At 42.2% G+C, this 19,286-nt stretch overlaps 1 protein-coding gene across 1 annotated transcript in view; it reads right to left on the bottom strand.

Annotated features, from left to right (window-relative positions):
• Positions 1–8,968, bottom strand: part of MEMO1 (mediator of cell motility 1) — a 103,515-nt gene extending 94,547 nt beyond the window's left edge. Inside the window, exon 1 of the mRNA XM_090281107.1 lies at positions 8,726–8,968. Within this exon, the coding sequence (XP_090137233.1) occupies positions 8,726–8,786 (61 nt within the window). The 5' untranslated portion in view covers positions 8,787–8,968. The remainder of the gene's footprint in view (positions 1–8,725) is intronic.
• Between the last annotated feature and the right edge of the window lie 10,318 nt (positions 8,969–19,286).

The following is a 19,286-nucleotide window of genomic DNA, read 5'->3' on the forward strand; positions in this document are numbered from 1 at the left end:
AATTCATAAATATTTTGTTATGTTTTTATTATTTTATAATCTAAGATACTTTACCTGACAATTACAGATTGCTTACTGATACCAAATAGCTCAACTTCTTACTCTGGGATTACTATACATTGAAAGAACAGAAGGCTTCAACTAGAAGGCCTAGGTTCAAATTCTAGGTCTAGGATTTACAGTAGTATGACTCAAGGCAATTTAGCCTCCTCTTAGTTCCCCATCAATAAAATACCAAGGTGGAGGTGGATTAAAGACCAGCCTGCCTTAGCTATCCTACACTGAATCATAATATCATATTATTGTGAAAAACAAAAATGTATGAGAAAATGCTTTATAAACTCTAAGTGACATCCAAGTATGAGTTAAATGCCCAAACTGCGTTCTGGAAAAACCTAAGATGGAACAGAAAAGGTCAGTGTTTGACGCAGCCTATGTTACCACACCTCCCTGCCCTTAACACGAAACTATAGTTTTGGAGTCAGACTGGCTCTTCCACTTACTGTACCTTAAACAAGTTACTCAACCACTCTGAGTCATTGTTTCCACATCCATAAATGGATATAATACCAACCTCATAGCATCCTTTTGAAGATTAAAGATTACATACTCACATAAGTAATATACCTATGGAATACAACATTTCTATTTGTTACCGTCTTATTCTTTCAAATGGAGAAAAACCCAGAGGCAGACAATATGAACTACACCCCAGAAATAGTACAGATGACTTTGACTTGGAAATTGCACATGAAAGGACAAGAAGGAAAGTGAGAAAAAGCTAGAGGTACTCAAGTAATAATTTCAAGTTTTCCTATTAAATTTCTTTTCTTCTTGCCTTTCTCTAAGGTAAAATAATAACATGAGATTCAAAGAAAAATTAGCTTACAGAAAATCATATTTAGTAATCCAAAAAAGTTTATTTCAAAACTAGGTATTACATAGCCTTTTCTCTTCAAAGAAGAATAATTCTGTTAGTCAGTTTTTCAATTTCTCAAATACCAAATATATTTTGACACTCTAGAACCCAAGGTATGTGCGAAAAAAATAAGTCATGGTTTTCCAACTATAGAAGAATCCTGATATAACTGTACTAAATATGTTTTAAAATGACAGAATAAACAAAAACTTAGAAAGTAAAACTGCAATTTATGTAGATATCATACAAACACATCAAGAATGCCTGTGAAATCATTATTGATATATTTCCTCAATTCTATGACAACAGCAATTATAGAAGTACCATCAACATAAAAACCAGAGAATTCTGGTCAAGATGGAGGCAGAGGTAGACACACTTTGCCTCCTCATGCAATCATAGAAAGAATTACCAGATCTCAAAAACAAATAACACCCAGAACCATCAGAAAATCAAGCTGTATGGGAGTCTGACAACCAAGGATTTAAAGAAGCCACATTCATTAATACAGGTAGGAGGGGCAGAATCACAGAGAGAGATGGGGTGGAGAGGAGGCAGCAGAGGCAGAGGCCAGAGGGTCCCACATTCACGTGTGGTGGATAAAAATTTAAGGAATGCCTTGGGAGCAAGCGATCCCAGCCCCAGGCCAGACAGCACAGCACTAGGAAGCTAAAGTCCCATTACCACTGGCTGTAAAAAAACAGTGGGGGTTGGGGCAGTGGAAAAAAACTGCTGGACTTTCCCTGCTTAAAGAGCCCACATGGTCTTAGAGTACGCAAACCCCATGGCAGCAGCTGGAAGGGCACCAGTCACATATGGGAGTGGGGTGGTGACTGGAAATGGGGCGAGTGCCAGGCAAACCTCCAGAATCCAGGCAGCAGCACTGTCCCCTCTCTGAACCCCCCACCACAAACAGAGCCACAAAGTGGTGAAGTGGGTAGCCCCATCTTGACAATTATCTAGGGCTCCGCCTCACACAATTTACAGGTGCCTTTGCTACATAGGCCACACTACTAAGACAGATTGTAAAAGCAGTTCTACCCAATACACAAAAACAAACACAGGGAGGCTGCCAAATTGAGGAGGCAAAGCAATATGGCCCAAATGAAAGAACAGAACAAAACCCAGAAGAAGAATTAAACAAAATAGAGATAAGCAATCTATCAGATGCAGAGTTCAAAATACGGGTAATCAGGATGCTCAGAGAACTCACTGAGTTAGGCCACAAAATAAAGGAAGAAATGAAGGCTATACTAAGTGAAATAAACAAAAATATACAGGGAACAAACAGTGAAGGGAAGGAAGCCAGGATTCAGATCAACAATTTGGAACAAAAGGAAGAAATACATAATCAATCAGAAGAGAAAGAAGAAAGAAGAATTCAAAAAACGAGGTGAGGCTTAGGTATCTCTGGGACTTTAAATGTCTAAACATCTAAATCAGAGGGGTGCCAGAAGAAGAAGAGGAAGAGCAAGAAATTTAAAGCTTATTTGAAAAAAAAAAAAAAAATGAAAGAAAAGTTCCCTAATTTGGTGAAGGAAATAGACATACAAGTTCAGGAAGCACAGAGAGTCCCAAACAAGTTGGATCCAAAGAGGACCACACCAAGACACATCATCATTAAAATGCCAAAGGTTAAAGATAGAGAGAATCTTAAAAGCAGTAAGAAAAAGGCAGACAGTTACCTACAAAGCAGTTCCCACAAGATAATCAGCTGATTTCTCAAAAGAAACTTTGCAAGCAAGAACGGACTGGCAAAAAGTATTCAAAGTGATGAAAAGCAAGGACCTACAACCAAGATTACTCTATCCAGCAAAGCTATCACTTAGAATGGAAGAGCAGATCAAGTGCTTCCCAGACAAGGTAAAAGCTAAAGGAGTTCATCATCACCAAGCTCTTATTATATGAAATGTTAAAGGGACACATTTAAGAAAAAGAAGATCAAAACTCTGAACAGTAAAATGACAACAAAATCACAACTATCAACAACAGTATCTAAAAAACAAAAACAAAAAACTAAGCAAGCAACCAGAACAGGAACAGAATCATAGATATGGAGATCATCTGAAGGAGTATCAGCTGTGAGGAAGAAGGGAGAGAAATGGGGCAATGGAGCAGGGATTAAGAAGCATCATTGGAAGATACAAAATAGACAAGGAGATGTTAAGAATAGTATAGGAAGTGAAGTAGCTAAAGAAGCTATATGCTTGACCCATGGACATGATCTTAAGGGGCGGGGTGGGAACTGCTGGAGGGAAGGGGGGTACTAGATGGAGGTGGGCAAAGGGCTAAAAATTGTGACAACTGTAAAAGCATAATTAATAAAATATAAATTTAAAAAAGAAAAAAACATAAAAAACATTTTCTAGGGGGCAGGGAAGAAATCCCTCCCACATTAAATATACACTTAGATATAAAACATACCAATTTCAGAAAAGATTAAATTGTAAGGGATCCCTCTGGGAATGCTGAAAACATTCTATTTATTGATCTAGGATCTGGTTACATATAGTCTGTTAAATTTGTGAATATTCGTCAAAGTGTATACTTAAGTTGTATACTTTTTGAAAATGTATATTTACTTCAACAAAAAAAGATCTACTTAATGTACCACTACATAATGATACAGCTGTCAGATGAATTATTGACCTAATATGAAAGGTAAAAATAATAATAAACTTTTTAAAAGGAAACATAGGAAAGTAACTTCATGACGCTGAGGGAGGCAAAGATTAAATAAATGGAAACAAAAGAGCAATAAGCAATTGATAAACTGGATATCTGTAAAATCAAGAACTTTGATTCACCAAGACATCAAGATCCTGAAAGAGCTAACAAAAAAGTAGAAAATAATTGCAATACATATACCTAACAAGACTGTATCCAGAATATAGAAAGACCTACAAATCAATATGAAAAAAATAAACAGCATAATTTTTTTTTAAAAGAGCAAAAGACTTAACACTTCAAAAGTGAAAATCCAAATGGCCAATTTACATGTTTTCCCTAATATGAAAAAATACTCAACTTCATTAGTTATCAGGAAAATAAAATTAAAACTACAGTGCAAACCACTGCACACCCGTCCAGAATAACAAAAAAACTTGTTTAAAAACTTGACAATGCTAAGTGTTGACAAAAATGTAGAAAAAAAACTCTTATACTGCTGGTAGGAGTGTAAATTTGTAAAACCACTTTGCAAAACATTAACAGAATCTTCTAAAAATGAACATATCATATAATCATAACCATGACCTAATAATCCCACTAAGATATGTACACACAAAAATGCATGTTCACCACGTAAAAATTATACAAAAATGTTCACAGCAGCAAAACTAAAACCACCCAAGTGTTCACTACAGTAGAATGGACAAACTGTGGTATATTCATACAATAGAGTACAGCAATGAAAATGAACAAACTACAATACGACATGGATTAATCTCATAATTGTAATGCTGAGCAAAAGAAGCTTGAATAAGACATGTTAGTATATGGTTTATTTATATAGAGTTCAAAAACATAAGTTTTCTACAGTGTTAGATTACAAGGAACACAGGAGTGTGAGGGTTGAGAAATGCCATACTGCTATGTTTTTGAGCTGGGCGCTGATTACATGAATGTGCTTGTTTTGTGAAAAAAAAGTTCAACAATATGTTAAGTCACACTTCTTTTTAAAATCGTACATTAAATGGGGTCCCCAGCTGGTGGATCAGGATTTCTAATCCTTTATCAAGATTCTTCACCCATACTGTGGCCAGAAACTTAAGTGAAACAGCCCTATTACCCCCACCCCCACTCCTCTTCAGGGTTTAAACAACATCTCTATCCATATCTACCATACACCAAGCACTCTAACATTCATTTATCGTAAGACTTAATGAATAAACTACTCTGTATAAAACCTGTGCTGACTACTTAGGGTACAAGAAAATGAGGAACACATGGTCCCTGGCTTAGAAGTCTATAATCTTATAGAAGACCACATACACAAACTACAAGGTAAATATAGAGATAAGCACAGGATATTACAGGAGCACAGTGGAACGTCAAAACAGCCTGGGGAGGAAAGGCATCAGGGTAGGCTTCTTGGAAGTGCTGGCACTTGAATCTTCAAAAGGTGAGTAGGAGAATTATCCTGATGAAATGCATTCCAACAGAGGAAAACAGCTTAGTAAAAAGCACAGTGATAAGAAATAGTTCAGTGTATTTAAAGAAACAATGAACAGCTGCTAGATGTTGCTTAAAGGTAATAAGGCAAGAACTGGGATGGGTGGGGGAAGTGGCCAAAGAGAAAGGAAGATGCCAAGTCACGAAGGGAGTTATGAGACCTTAACCAATTGACTAGATGGGACAGTGAAGTTTATGTAAAGAAATTATGTGGTCAGATAAGATTATTCAGGGAGCAATGCAGAAGATGGTGTTAAGGGGGATAAGGCTGGCAGAAAGAAGGCAGGTTAGGAGGCAGTTATAACTGTCCTGCAGGAGATAAAAGGGCCTGAAATAATGAAATGAAAGCTGTCACAAATCTGGAGGAAACATGAAATACAGACATATTATGCTGCCAGTCTAGAGATCATACTTTGAGCACCACTAACCTACACCAGGGGTTGGCAAATTTCTTCTGCAAAAAACCGAATAGAAAGGATTTTAGGCTTTACAGGCACATACAGTCTCGACTGCTCTTCTTCATTTTTGTTTTTTAAACCCTTTAAAAATTAAAAACCATTCTTAGCTAGTATGTTTTTTTTAAAGGCAGCAAGCTGGATTCGTGAGCACAGTTTGCTGATCCCTGCTGTATACTCGTAAAGAAGCGAGGATTAACCTTCCTATGAGATTAATTTTCCTAAAATGCTACTTGAATGTCAGTCCCCTACTCAGAAACTTCTCCAATGGTCCTGACTGCCTACTGAAGTCAAATCCCTACAATGCATAGCATTCACAGACCTCTACCCTCTAGCTTCAAACAGGCAAAAGAAATACACCCCTGTGTGAATCTTCCATTCTTATTAAATCAACCTACATACATTTTAACTGCCTCTGTATCTTTGTGGTGTTCCCCCATGTTCTTTCCTCCTTTCCAAACCTACACAAATACCCTTCCTTCAAAGCACAATTCAAATGCTACAATGAAGTGATTCCACCCTCCTCAGAACTAAGAGGACTGTGTCAATTATTCTGATACTTACTTGCAGTCTTGGGCTTACTTCAAGTAAATTGTATATTCCTTGAGGGCAGGGAATAATGTATACTTCTCCCTACCAATGATCTAGCATATAACAAGGGGTAAATTAAAATGAAGATATATGTGTATATGTATGTAACATACACACTTTTTTTCTAAACTAGCTATTTACGGAAGCAAATGTGATTTCATCCTTACATTTTATCAGTAATTGAACACTTTAACTCTACAGACACAATTTGAATGCCACAGGAACCACAGAATGATGATCCACAAGTGCATTACTCTCCTATTACATGTTTTTAGGACTAATTTATTAGGGAAACAATAATGATAGAAGTAGAAATTTTCCAATGGACAATGTTATTAATATAGGTACACTGGGATAATATGGAATATAGAAGTTACTAGACCAAGTCAAAGTTTACTTACCTATATTTTTATTTATTTTTAAAATACAAAATAAGATTTTACAACTAAATTGCTTTAAATTCACCCTTAATTATTACTCAAACTTAAAGTCACACACACATAATATATATAAACATACACAAAAGCCACACATGGTCTGAATTTCTTTTTAACAGTAAAGTTCTCTTTGACAATTCACATTACCAAAATGGTATTGATTTCACTCAGAATTTAGAGAAGAGAAAGTATTTTAAAATTTTAAGAAAATAGTCTATTTTAGTTCACTATTGTTAAATAGCTATACTCACAGACTGTTTTGAACTGGATTAACAAATTCTTCCCCTACTTGAGATTATTAAAGACATCTTTAAGCCTTAAGTATGACCCGTGCCTTACTTTACTACACAATGTTCAAGAATCTATAAAAATTCCTTCAGAATCATTTGCCCACATTTCAATGCCAACTACAAAAAAAGTTTAAAACATTTATAGATATTTTTAAAAGAAATTAAACAAAAGATGACCATGAAAGTGAATACTGTGCCTTTTTAACTCTTCAAACACAGTGAAGGAAGCTTAGTAATTTACAACTCTGAAAAGACTATTATTCATTGATAAATTTAATATACATAATGCACTCATTCGAGGACAAACCCAGGACCTAGAGATTTCCATTTCTCAACTCATGTTCTGCCACTGGCTTAGTACAGGCTTGGGCACATCCACGTACGGTGAACAAGTGAAGCTTCACTGACATTCTAAGGTTGTGAGAATTGATTAAATGTTTATGAGGTACTCTAGAACCATGAAGGAAAGCTACTGTAACCATTAAATGTCATTTAGTTAATACAAAGCTGTAGCTATCTGTTAGGCTTGCAAATCCAATCATCAAGATTCTTCTGTCTTCTTACACAGCAAAGCTTCAGTGAGTCAGGAAAGTGCATGTACTGTATTTAGTGAGCTAGTTGAGCAACCTCAGAAAAATGACTTTTCTTCCAAATCTTTGTTTGCTCACAAACTCTGTCATATCCAACAGAACTATTTGCAAAGGGAAACACGATCCGATTCACATTCAAGTTAGGCCTAGTTATTGATAAGCCAATACCAAATGACTGAAAACTATTAGGAATCACAGTGGAACTTTGTTAACAGAAATGTGACGCCTGAAAGGAATCCCAGAAAAGCGTCATCCTAAAAAGAGCTTCATTAAAGGGAAAGTCCCTACCCTTTTTAAAGGACTTGAGGCAGTGTGGGCAGAAGGCTAAATTGCTCAGAACCTCGTTTAAGTCGTTAGGGAGTTCCAGCACCTGCTAGGTGTTTGGTGCCGCGGCTGCTCGGGACAGTGCTGATGCCGCCTCCAGCTGCCCTGTCCGTCGATGACGGCAACCGTGCACACACCGAGCAAAGAGCGGGCAGGCCACCCCAGCCTCTGTCCCGCAGTGCTCCTGCCCTGCCCCCACCCCCCACCCCCCACCCCCCCCCAGCTACAGATCCCGGCCACACAGCCCTCCCGGTGCGGAGCGCACCCGCCGAGACCTGGGCTCCAGGTCGGCTCCGTGGGCAAGTGCTCGCGTCCACTGAGCTCCAGACAGCTGAGCCCCCGCACCGGGAGGGGAAAGGCTGCCGCTCTAACCGCCGCTTCCTTTCTGCCGACGGGGAGCAGAGCCCGGGGTGCACCGAGTCACTCCGAGAACTCCTGGGTCTCGGACCGCCCGCAGGAGGCAAGGAGTTGGGGGCGGGGAGAGCGCGGCCCTCCTCCGGCCAGAGGCCGGAGGGTCGCCCGACTCCCGGGGGAGGAAGCGGGACTCCGGAGCTGGGCGCACGGTCCTCCCGGCGATGGCAGCGCTCGGCCGCCGCTCCCCGGGGTCCGGGGAGGGGACAGCAGGCTCGGCCCGGGAACACGGGGGGCGCATTCTTTCCTTGAGTCCAGTCTCGAAGGGCGGCCGCGCGGCAACTCTCCCTCTCGCCCAACTCCGGGGTGAGCACGAGAGCGACCGGCTCCGGCTGCCCAGCGGGATGCCGCCCGCGCGGGGGAGGCGGCGCCGCGGGCCTCGGGTCCGCTCCCTCCCCACGCGGTCCGCGGCGGAGGCCCTCCGCGCCCAGCTCCCTCCCGCCGCCGCGCGGGGCAGGGCCGCCGACCTCGGCCGGGCGGGCGTGCGGCCAGGCGCCGCGCGCGGAGCGGGCCGGTGGCCGGCCTGGGGCCCTACCTGAGGCTGTGTACCAGCTCCCGGCGTGACTGGCTTCCCGGCAGACCACTCGGTTGGACATCTTGGTGCCTGTGCCGCCTATGGTGCACGAGGATGAATGAGGAGGCGGCGGCGGCGGCAGCAGCGGTGGCGGCGGGAGCGGCTCAGCGAGGGGACGAGACACCGCGGGCCCAGCCCAGGAGGAGGCGGCAGCGGGGAGGGGATCGGCCCGGCCCAGGAGGAGGAGGAAGAGGAGGAGGCGGCGGCGGCGGCGGCGGCCCAGGAGGAGGAGATGGCAGCCGGGGCGGTGGCAGCAACAATCACCTCAAACGCCGGCGACCGCCGGAAGATGGGGCCCGCAGCGGCTTCACCGAGGCCCGGAAAGCCCTGGCCCGGGCCCCCGGAGTCGCCGCTGCTCCCCAGCCCGGGCGGGTTCCGCCGAGCAGCCCCCGAGGCCCCCCTCCCCTCCCAGCTGGCCTCCCGGAGCCACCGCCGGTGACCCCACCCCCGTGACTCCGCGCCCGCCCCCTCCCCCCACCCCCCGCGGGACTCCCAGCACCCACCCCCACCCCGGGCAGGGCCCTCCTGCCCGCCCGGCCGCTGGCCCGCTGGCCCCGCCCCGCCCCTCCTCCGGCCGCAGGGTGAGGTTAAAGGCGGAAACCGGACAGGCCAGACGGCATCTGCGGTTGGGCGGCCCCGCGGGGAGGCAGCGGTGGCTGCAGCTCCGCGCACACAAAAGCCCAGGGCCGGGGCCTGAACCCGGGAAGGCAGCCCCGGAGAAGAGCCAACGCTCCCTTACTCGCCACTCTAACGTGTCCTGCCCACTGAGCATGCCCAGCAGCCGCTGCCAGGCCTCCGAGGAAGCTCAACGTGCACGCTCCGCTCTCCGGGCTTTAGAGGCAGCAGAGGCTGGGGCGGGTGCGGGGGGAGCAGGACGCAGCCGGAGGACAAGCCCCCTCCCCCAGCCAACTTCCTTAAATGAAGAGCACCGGGGCCGCGGATGCAGCTTTCCACCAGGAAAAGTCCAGCTTCTACCTCCTTTCCTGCATTATATACACAGGGATCCTTTGTGCATTGGCAGCCCCAAGGTTTCACAGCTGGGGACGCTAGTCTGTGACCACGTTCGGAAGTTCATTTGCACAGGCGGGCACATGGCGGTATGCCTGCTGGTTTTTGCTTCAGAGCCACCCCCACCCAATCTTGGCTTTGACACTAAACATTTATCTTGTTTCGTGTTACCTACATGAGATGCATGTCTTAACTCCCTAACTAAAGTGTGACACAGCTACCCTCAGTTATTCTCATCTATGAAATGGGGATAATAATACACAGGGTGTCCCTAGGATTATTGATGGGAACTCGAATGTTGGAAAATTTTCGTTTTAGGTAACAGCTAATAAGCTTAGCTTAGCAAAATAAGCTATTGTTTCAGGAACTGGAGGTGTGACCCACCTTGGTTCCAGGAGACCAAAAGCAGTTCCACCTTCGTGCCTCAGGAGGACTGCAGGCAATCAAGATGGCACCTGAGCCGTTACACTCCTGGGTGAGCTGACAACCACCCAGGGCACAGATGAAAAGAATGCTGCAGCTTTGATCTGATTACCTTTTCCCCTGAATTGCAAACCCCTTACCTACACTTTTCTTCTTACAAAAAGAGTCCGTTTATAATGGAATTTAAGACTGTCTATTAAGATACAAACCCACCCTCTTCCTCAGATCGCTGACCATCTGAATAAAGCAGCCATAAAGATTCAATCCCTGTCTCTGCTTATTGGGACTGGTAGATGACAGGCAGCGTGAACACCGGCTTTTCCATTTCATTATGAGTTACTACAGAGAGTACGACAGAGTACACATATAGCAAACATTATTTCCAATTCTCCATTATTTTATTGACCCCTGTATTTCACGTAAGGATCTGGAGCAAACAATTCATTTAAAATTATAGAAGAATCACAGCAAAGTAAGATATCTTGGACCTCCCAGGAAGTGTTATGAAGTAAACCATTCCAAAACTGAGAAAAGAGAAAACAGAAAGTTGTATATCTTCAATGAAAGACTTGGGGTTAAGAGCGATAAAATTGTTGTATCAGAAATTCACAGTAAATAGATCTTCGGTAAAGTCCAAAGCAGACAACTGGCTAATATTTGAGCGGTCTAATATTCCGGTTTCCCTAGTGCCATAATAATATACTTAAAGAAAAAGAAAAAGGTACTATCCTATTCCTACACCTTCCACCTTTTTCAACTTGAAGCCCACAATCTTGTGTGAGATCCCAGTCCTAAAGCCTGGTCAATTACTGGAACACTTCTGACTTTGACACCTGTTTCTACAGTTATTAGGCTAATGTATCTCCACTGAAATACGTATACACATACTGCTTTACTAATGTTTAAGTCTCTCACTTCACCACTAACCGATATAAAAAAAAAAAAAAAAAAAACCGCCAAGTAGGGATTAACATAAAAAAGAGGGCTGGAGCCGTGATTTTATGGTGCCTTCCTGGAGTACTAAAACTCAGTGATAACTGATGAAATGATACTTTTCATTGTAAACTTCAAGAAAAGGAGACAATTGCTATGGTTGATATGGTGTTAATAACAGGTGATAGCTCTTTAAGTTAATTATTGCTGATTCTGTTTATATGGCCTAAAAGAGGGGAGGAGACACTGGATAAAATAAAGCTTTGTATCATATTTCAGGCTGGTCAAATTAGAAAGTCAGATCTGAGGCCTAGCTCTGTCATTCAGCAAATGTGTGATCATGGGCATCTAGTTATTTAACCTTGTTTTCAAGCTTCAGTTTTCTCATCTGTCAAATGCAAACAACAATTATATCTAACTCAGAAGCTTGCTGTGAGAATAAAAGGTATGTGAAAAAATTCATAAGTTGTTCTTTGTGTTTATTATCCTCTGCTCCTAGCAACAATCCTAAACCTCATTCTAAACTAGTACTCTAATTTAAAGCTTCCATCCCATTAAAATGCTCAGTTGGAGGCTTCTTTCCCCAAAGGATTTTTCCTACTGGTCAACTCAGCAAATACCACACTGCCAAGTGAAGTGAAAGGTTAGAGGAACTTCTATTATCTCTAGGACACTCTCAATATATCCCACCACTACTCTTCCTGTCCATTGTATTCTGGCTACCTTATTCAAGGACAGACCCTTAAATAAGTTGAACCTATTCACTTACCCACCTCCCCTAAATAAAGATCCATGTAATGCAAAATACCAGAAGCCTGTTTGACAATACTGTTCAATTTCCATGTTGTTATTAACAATTTCCATTATACTGTATCCTCCAGGGATTGGGTTTGACATTCCACAAACATCATTCATAGTAAAGGTGAAGAAGGAAATCCTCATTAATAGAGTCCTTATTAAGCACAGACCTTCAATAAATAAGGTACCACTAGTTCCAGAGCCTAACATTAATAACCAAACTATCTTCTGAAATAGCATGTTGGATATTTATTGCATCAGTCTGTACTAGCAAATGACCAGAAACAACCACAATGTCCATCACTATAAGACTTGTTAAATTAGGATGTATCCATACATATTCACCCATGTAAAAGTATAAGGCAGTGCTATATACTGGTGTGTGAACAGTTCCAAAGAGAGAGAAAGAGAGAAGCAAATTGCAGAACAACATGTAAAGTAACTATCATTTGTATAAAATAAGTACTTACATTCTCATACACTTGCATATTGATACATGAATGCTTTTAGAAGGATACAAAACAATCTGGTAACAGTAATTGAGATGGCTGAGATGTAAGAATAGACAAAATATTTAACATTTCAATGTACATTTTGTGTATCTTGAATTTTGTGACATATACTACCTGTACAAAAAAATTTTTATTTAGATCTTTAGGCTTGATTTTTGGAATCTATATGGCAATATTAAATTTTTAGCCCTGGCTGGTATGGCTCAGTGGATCAAATCCAGTCAGGGCACAAGCCTGGGTTGCTCGTGTTCCCGGTTGGGGGGGGTGTGAGAGGCAACTAGTTGATGTTTCTCTTCTCCTTTCTCCCTCCCTCCCCCTTTCTCTGAAAATAAATAAAAGCTTTTCAATTGATCATTTTTAGACTTTATTTACCCACTTATCCACAACGGACAGCTCCGGGAGCCCTCTAATTACTGAAAACCTTGTATCAGAAAAATATTCTAGGATACCACAGTTTTGAACAAATCAAAGTTGAAAGAAGTTTAGCATAAAATGTTCTTTTAATTTCAATTAAAACTGGTACTCTAACTTAGTACCAATCAATTTCACCTCTCTTCTTTAGAAACCAAATTTCTTAAGTGACATTTATTAAGTACTTACTGTGTACCTGACACTGGGCTAATGGTTCTTATAAAAATTTGTTCCTTTCCAATTTTTTGGAATAAATTAGGTACATAAAGCTTTTTCCAAATTTATTGTTAATATTACTTAGGATTCCCAAAGATGCACTGTAACTAAGTCAAAAGATTTAAAGGGCATTTAAAGCCTGACAAGTTATTTTTTAAAAGAAAAATTCTTATTCATTAGTGACTACCCCTTTTATCTCTGGTGACCTATTTTTCACCATATACAGGATGGGCAAAACAGTTTATTCTTGTATTATTGCTTATTTATTAAATATTGTATTATTTGTATTATTACTATTGTTATTATTTCATACCCTTGCTTATGATATATCTTTTAGGTAATGATGGCTGGTAATTTAACCAAGATCAAAGAAAGTAGATTCTTGCCCTGGCTGGTGTGGCTCAGAGGATTGAGCAACTGCCTGCAGAATGAAGGGTGGCTGGTTTGGTTCAGGTCAGGAAACATGCCTGGGTTGTGGGCCAAGGGGCCAGGTACACAGTTGTGGTGCATGCCATAGGCAACCAAATGATGTTTCTTTCACACCTCAATTTTCTCTGCCTCTCTTTCTCCGGCCTTTCTCTTCTCTCTAAAAGTAAATAAATCTAAAAGAAAAAAAAAAAAAAGAAATATCTAAAAAAAAAAAAAAAGGGATTCTTAAACCTATTTTTGCCCACGCTTGTACTTTCCTACTTTCTTATTTTTAATCTAGAGATTTTTAAACAAGCAGATTCTCAGTGACAGTCATTTATAGCTTTCATCTTTTGTTCCTTGTTTATGGCCTCAAATTTGTTCATGCTTTTTTGGAATCCAGTCCAGCAAAAACATCTGGCTACAATATTTTATGCTATACCTACAACCATTCTAACATGTTTCTAATGACAAGTTATCAATCTTAAAATCCCACTATACCTTCTCCTAAATGAGATTTAAACAAAAGTTCAACATTTTTCCACAGGTTCATCAGTATTGGGTAAACTATAGCTTGTATCAAAACCATGTTTCTTTTTTGCAATTCAAGGTCTGTGTTTCCTCTAGGAATCTGTTTCTGATTTACTCTTCTGGTGTGTCCTCCCACTCACACCTAGCAACATAGTTAAAGAATTCACTCCATAGGATACAGTATGTCTTACTCTATTTCTGCATTTGTGTACTAAACAATAGCTTTGGTCAAAGGGTATGAATTGTTCCTATAATTGCTAGCTACACATAAAATAGCTCATCAAGAGTTAGCAGGAGCTATTTAACTGACTTCTTAAACAACTTACTGGAGTAAGTGATGCTCTCCACAGTCAGAGTAAAACACACTGAATGCCCACCACAAGCAGAACTCTTAAAGCTGGGAGACGAAATTTCTTAGGAATCTCTCACACTATTGCACTCAAGTCCCAGAGTGCATAACTAACAAGGGTCAATCATGTTCTTCAACATTTTTATATTTGTTGCGCTAGGCACTGCCATTATATAATTAAATATTGTAAATACCAATGAAATACAAACACATAATGCAAAAGGTGTGTTTGTACAAAAATCAGATAGAATGCTTTGGAATGACACAATAAAAACAAATGTCAAATTTGAGACAGATGACAGAGGGAAAAAAATCATTAAAAACGATAGGATTCTATAAATTACTTCTTAAATGTTTAAAATCTTACTCTACATTCAGGAAGTCTGAAACTGAAATTTGTAGACCATACATTATGTTTTGTGGAAGATAATACAAAATTCCAACCAAAGAATTCATACCCAAAGACTGAAATCAAATTACTGTATTATCAAGTTAATATAGATCAATAAATTAAGCTTAAAAAAAAAAAAACTGTTCACTGGACTTCCGGCCAAGATGGAGGCGTAAACAGACACACTGCGTCTCCCTCCACAGAAGGGATACAACTACCTCAAAACTAGAAACAACCATAGTTCCGGAAAATCAACTACTTGGAAGTCCAGCAAACAAAGATACAAAGAACAAATACTCATCCAGACAGCTAGGGGGGGCGGAGAGGATGCGTTGTGGTGGCAGCTGTAGCGGCGGCAGCAGCAGGCCGGCGGACAGCGCAGTTACACATTTTAAAAAGTCAGGAGGGATACCTGGGGAGCGTTCCCAGCTCATGACCACACCGCACAGCTCACAGTCCCAGCACCGGGGAAAATCAAGCCTCATTGCTTCTGCCTGTGCAGACCAGTGGGGGTAGGGGTGGAGGCGGAAACTGCCGGTCTCTCAGCAGAGTCCGCTTGTTTAAACGGCCCCCACGGTCCTAGAACATACGCAGACCCACCCACTTTGGGAACGACGGCCAAGGCAGCAGTTAGAGAGGGACCAGTCTCATAGGGAAGTGGGAGAAGTGCCTGGAAAAGAGGCAAGTGCTGGGCAGACGGCATTGTTCCCTCTTGGACCCCTCCCCAACATACAGAGCCACAACGTGGTGAAACGGGTTGCCCTGTATTGACAAAACCCTAAGGCTCCACCCCTTACAACATAATAAGAGCAACAGCTCTACCTGGGACATGGAGGTATACAAACACAGGAGCCTGTCAGAATGAGGAGACAGAGAAGTATGGCCCAAAAGACAGATGGATCAAGGTTCCAGTGGGAGAACTAAGTGACAAGGAGATAGCCAATCTAACAGATGAGACAGACAACCTAAAAGATGCAGAATTCAAAACACTGGTGATAAAGATGCTCACAGGCTTGACAGATAACACTTGAGTATGGCAAACGCATAAGAGAAGAAGTGAAGGCTGTGCTAAGTGAAACGAAGGAACATCCACACAAAACCAATGGTAAAGGGAAGGAAAATCAATGATTTGGAACATAAGGAAGAAAAAAACAGTCAACCAGTGCAGAATGAGGAAGCAAGTATTGAAAAAAATGAGGACAACTTCCCAAATTTTGCAAGAGATGGACATACAGGTCCAGGAGGCACGGAGGGTCCCAGGCAAGCTGGACCCAGAGGGGACCACACCAGGATGCATCATGATTGAGATGCCAAAAGTGAAAGATAGAGAGAGAGTCCTGGGGGCAGCAAGAGAGAGGTGGAGAGTTGCCTACAGGGGGGTGCCTATAGGACTATCAGCTGATTTCTCAGAGGACACTTTGCAGGCAGGAAAGGACTGGCAAGCAGTATTCAATGTGATGAAAGGCAACCTGCAACCAGGATTCCTCTTATCCAGCAAAGCTATCATTTGGAATGGAAGGGCAGATGAAGTGCCTCCCCGACAAGGTAAAGCTAAAGGAGTTCATCATCACGAAGCCATTATTATATGAAATGTCAAAAGTGCTTACTTAAGAAAAAGAAGATCAAAACTATGAACACGAAAATGACAACAAAGACTTCCGGCCAAGATGGAGGCTTAGACAGACACGCTCGGTCTCCCTCTACAACTAGAAAGGAATACAACTACTTCAAAACAAAAGATAAGTAGGAATTCCAGAAAATAAAGCTACATGGAAGCCCAACGTATAAAGTTATAAACCAGCGACGCCCTTTGGGCAGGTAAGAAGAGCAAAAGGGGGCGGTGCTGTTTGCGGTAGCACCAGGGACAGCAGCAGGGAGAGCAATCTCAGCTGCAGTCTAACCCCGGCAGCTTGCGACCCCAACGCTGGGAAAAGCAGCCACCACATCGCCCCGAACAGTGAGGCCCAGAGGGCAGGAGGACTGATCCCGGTCTCCTAGTGGAATAACTGCAGGAATCCATCTTGGACCCCCCACCCCCATACAAAGCGCCACACTGCCGCGAAATAGGTTGTGGATCGCCACTGGTCGCTGGGCAATGACGACAAAGCACCACAATGCGGTGAGAAAGGTTGCGGATCGCCACCAGTCACTGGGTTGTGACGACAAAGCACCACAGCACGGTGAGAAAGGTTGCGGATCGCCGCCGGTCGCTGGGTTGTGACGAGTACACAGGCACTGCCTCCTATAGCCGGCCCAAGAAAACAAAACGCATCTGTCAAAATGAGGCAGACAACTATAGAAATACCAGTGGCGCAGCTCACCAGGCAACAGATGAAGAATCTGACAGATGAAGAAATAAGAAACCTGTCAGAGGCTCAGTTCAGGGCCATTGTTATCAGGTGGCTTACAGAATTAACAAAAGATCTGGAAAAAGATGAGAAAGAATTGAAAAACACTCATACTGAAAGGAACAAAACCACATACGAGACAGATGGTGAGGAAATAAAATCCAGAGTTCAAATCAACAAACCAGAACATAGAGAAGGAACAAACAGTCAACCAGTGCAGAGAGAGGAAACGGGAAGCAAGGAAAATGGTGAGAGGATCAGAAACCTCTGGGACAGCTATAAGAGATCAAATATATGGATTATTGGATTGCCAGAGGGCAAATAAGAAGAACTAGAAATTGAAATATTAAGTGAAAATATAATAAAGCAGAACTTCCCAAACTTGGGGAAAGAAATAGACTTACAGGTCCAGGAAGCACAGAGAGTTCCAAAAAAACTGGACCCAGGGAGAACCACTCCAAGACACATTATAATCAAAATGTCAAAAGTTAAAGATAAAGAGAGAATCTTAAAAGCAGCAAGAGAGAAGAAAAGAATCATGTACGAAGGGGTCCCAATTAGACTATCAGCTGACGTCTCAAGGGAGACCCTGCAGGCAAGAAAGGACTGGCAAGAAATATTCAAAGTAATGAAAATCCAAAACCTACAACCACGAATACTTTATCCAGCGAAGCTGTCATTCAGAATAGAAGGGCAGAGAAAGTGTTTCCAGGACAAAATAAAACTGAAAGACTTCATTAGATCCAAACCACTGTTATATGAGATGTTAAAAGGACTGGTTTAGAAAAAGGAGGATCAGACCCTGGCTGCTGTGGCTCAGTAGATTGAGCATTGGCCTGCAAGCCAAGTGTTGCTGGTTCGATTCCCAGTCAGGGCACATTACTAGGTTGCATGTCAGGTCCCCAGTTGGGGGCACGAGTGAGAGGCAACCACACTGTGAAAAAAAAAAAAAAAGAAATAAGAAAAAGGACGATCAAAACTATGAACACTAAAATGAAAACTGCATCACAAGGAACAACAACAGAAGCTAGGGAATTGAAATAAAGGCAAACTAAATAGGCAATGAGAGTGGAAAAAGAACTATAGGTATGGGGAGCACATTGGGGGGAGGTCAGAAGGGAAGGGGGAGAGGGAGGGAGATGGTATAGGAATTAAGAAACATCGTAGGTGGGAATGGAATAGACAGAGGTTGAGAAGAACTATATGCACAACCAATGGACATGCACTAAAAGGGGGGGACAAGGGGAGGGAGGGGGGCCACCGGGTGGAGGGGAACAGAGGGAAGGGAAATTGGGATAACTGTAACACTGTAATCAATAAAACACATTTAAAAAAAGAAAAGGAAAATGACAACAAACTCACAACTCTCAACAACTGAATCTAAAAAATTAAAACAAAATCCAACTAAGCAAACCAGAATAGGAACAGAATCATAGGTATGGGGATCCTTTGGGGGGTTATCAGCTTGGAGACGGGAGGGGGAGAAATGGGGATATGGTGCAGGGATTAAGAAGTATAATCGGTTGGTACAAAATAGACAGGGGGACATTAAGAATAATATAGGAAAGGGTGAAGCCGAAGAACTTGTATGCATGACCCATGGACATGAACTAAGGGGGGTGGGATTGCTGGAGGGAAGGGTAATACTGGGTGGAGGGGAGCAAAGGGGGGAAAAAATGGAACTACTGTAACAACATAATATACTTTAAAAAAAAAAAACTGTTCACTGTCACTTATGATTCCCTACTGTGACCCACTTTTTTCAGCTACCAGATACCATAGTTTCTACTGTACCCATTAAGCTGGGTTTGAATCCTTACCCAACCTTAGTTCACCTGTAATCTTGAGCAAGTTAACCAAATCTCACATCCTTCATCTAAAAATAAGTATTAAAATTAGCTCTGGCTACTGCAGCTCAGTAGATTGAGCGCCAGCCTGAGAACCAAAGGGTCGCTCGCTGGTTTGATTCCCAGTCAGGGCACATGCCTGGGTTGCAAGCCAGGTGCCCAGTTGGAGGCATGCAAGAGACAACCAATATATGTCTCTTGCACATACATGTTTCTCTCCCTAGCTTTCTTCCTTCCTTTCCCTCTCTATAAAAACAAATTTAAAAAATTTTAAAGCAACTTAAAAACAAATTTTTTAGATGTTTTAAATTTAGCATAGTACCTGGCACAACTTAAGTACCCTGTGC

Source organism: Furipterus horrens, unplaced genomic scaffold (genome assembly GCF_987537825.1).
Source record: "Furipterus horrens unplaced genomic scaffold, mFurHor1.1.pri manual_scaffold_6, whole genome shotgun sequence".
NCBI lineage: Eukaryota > Metazoa > Chordata > Mammalia > Chiroptera > Furipteridae > Furipterus > Furipterus horrens.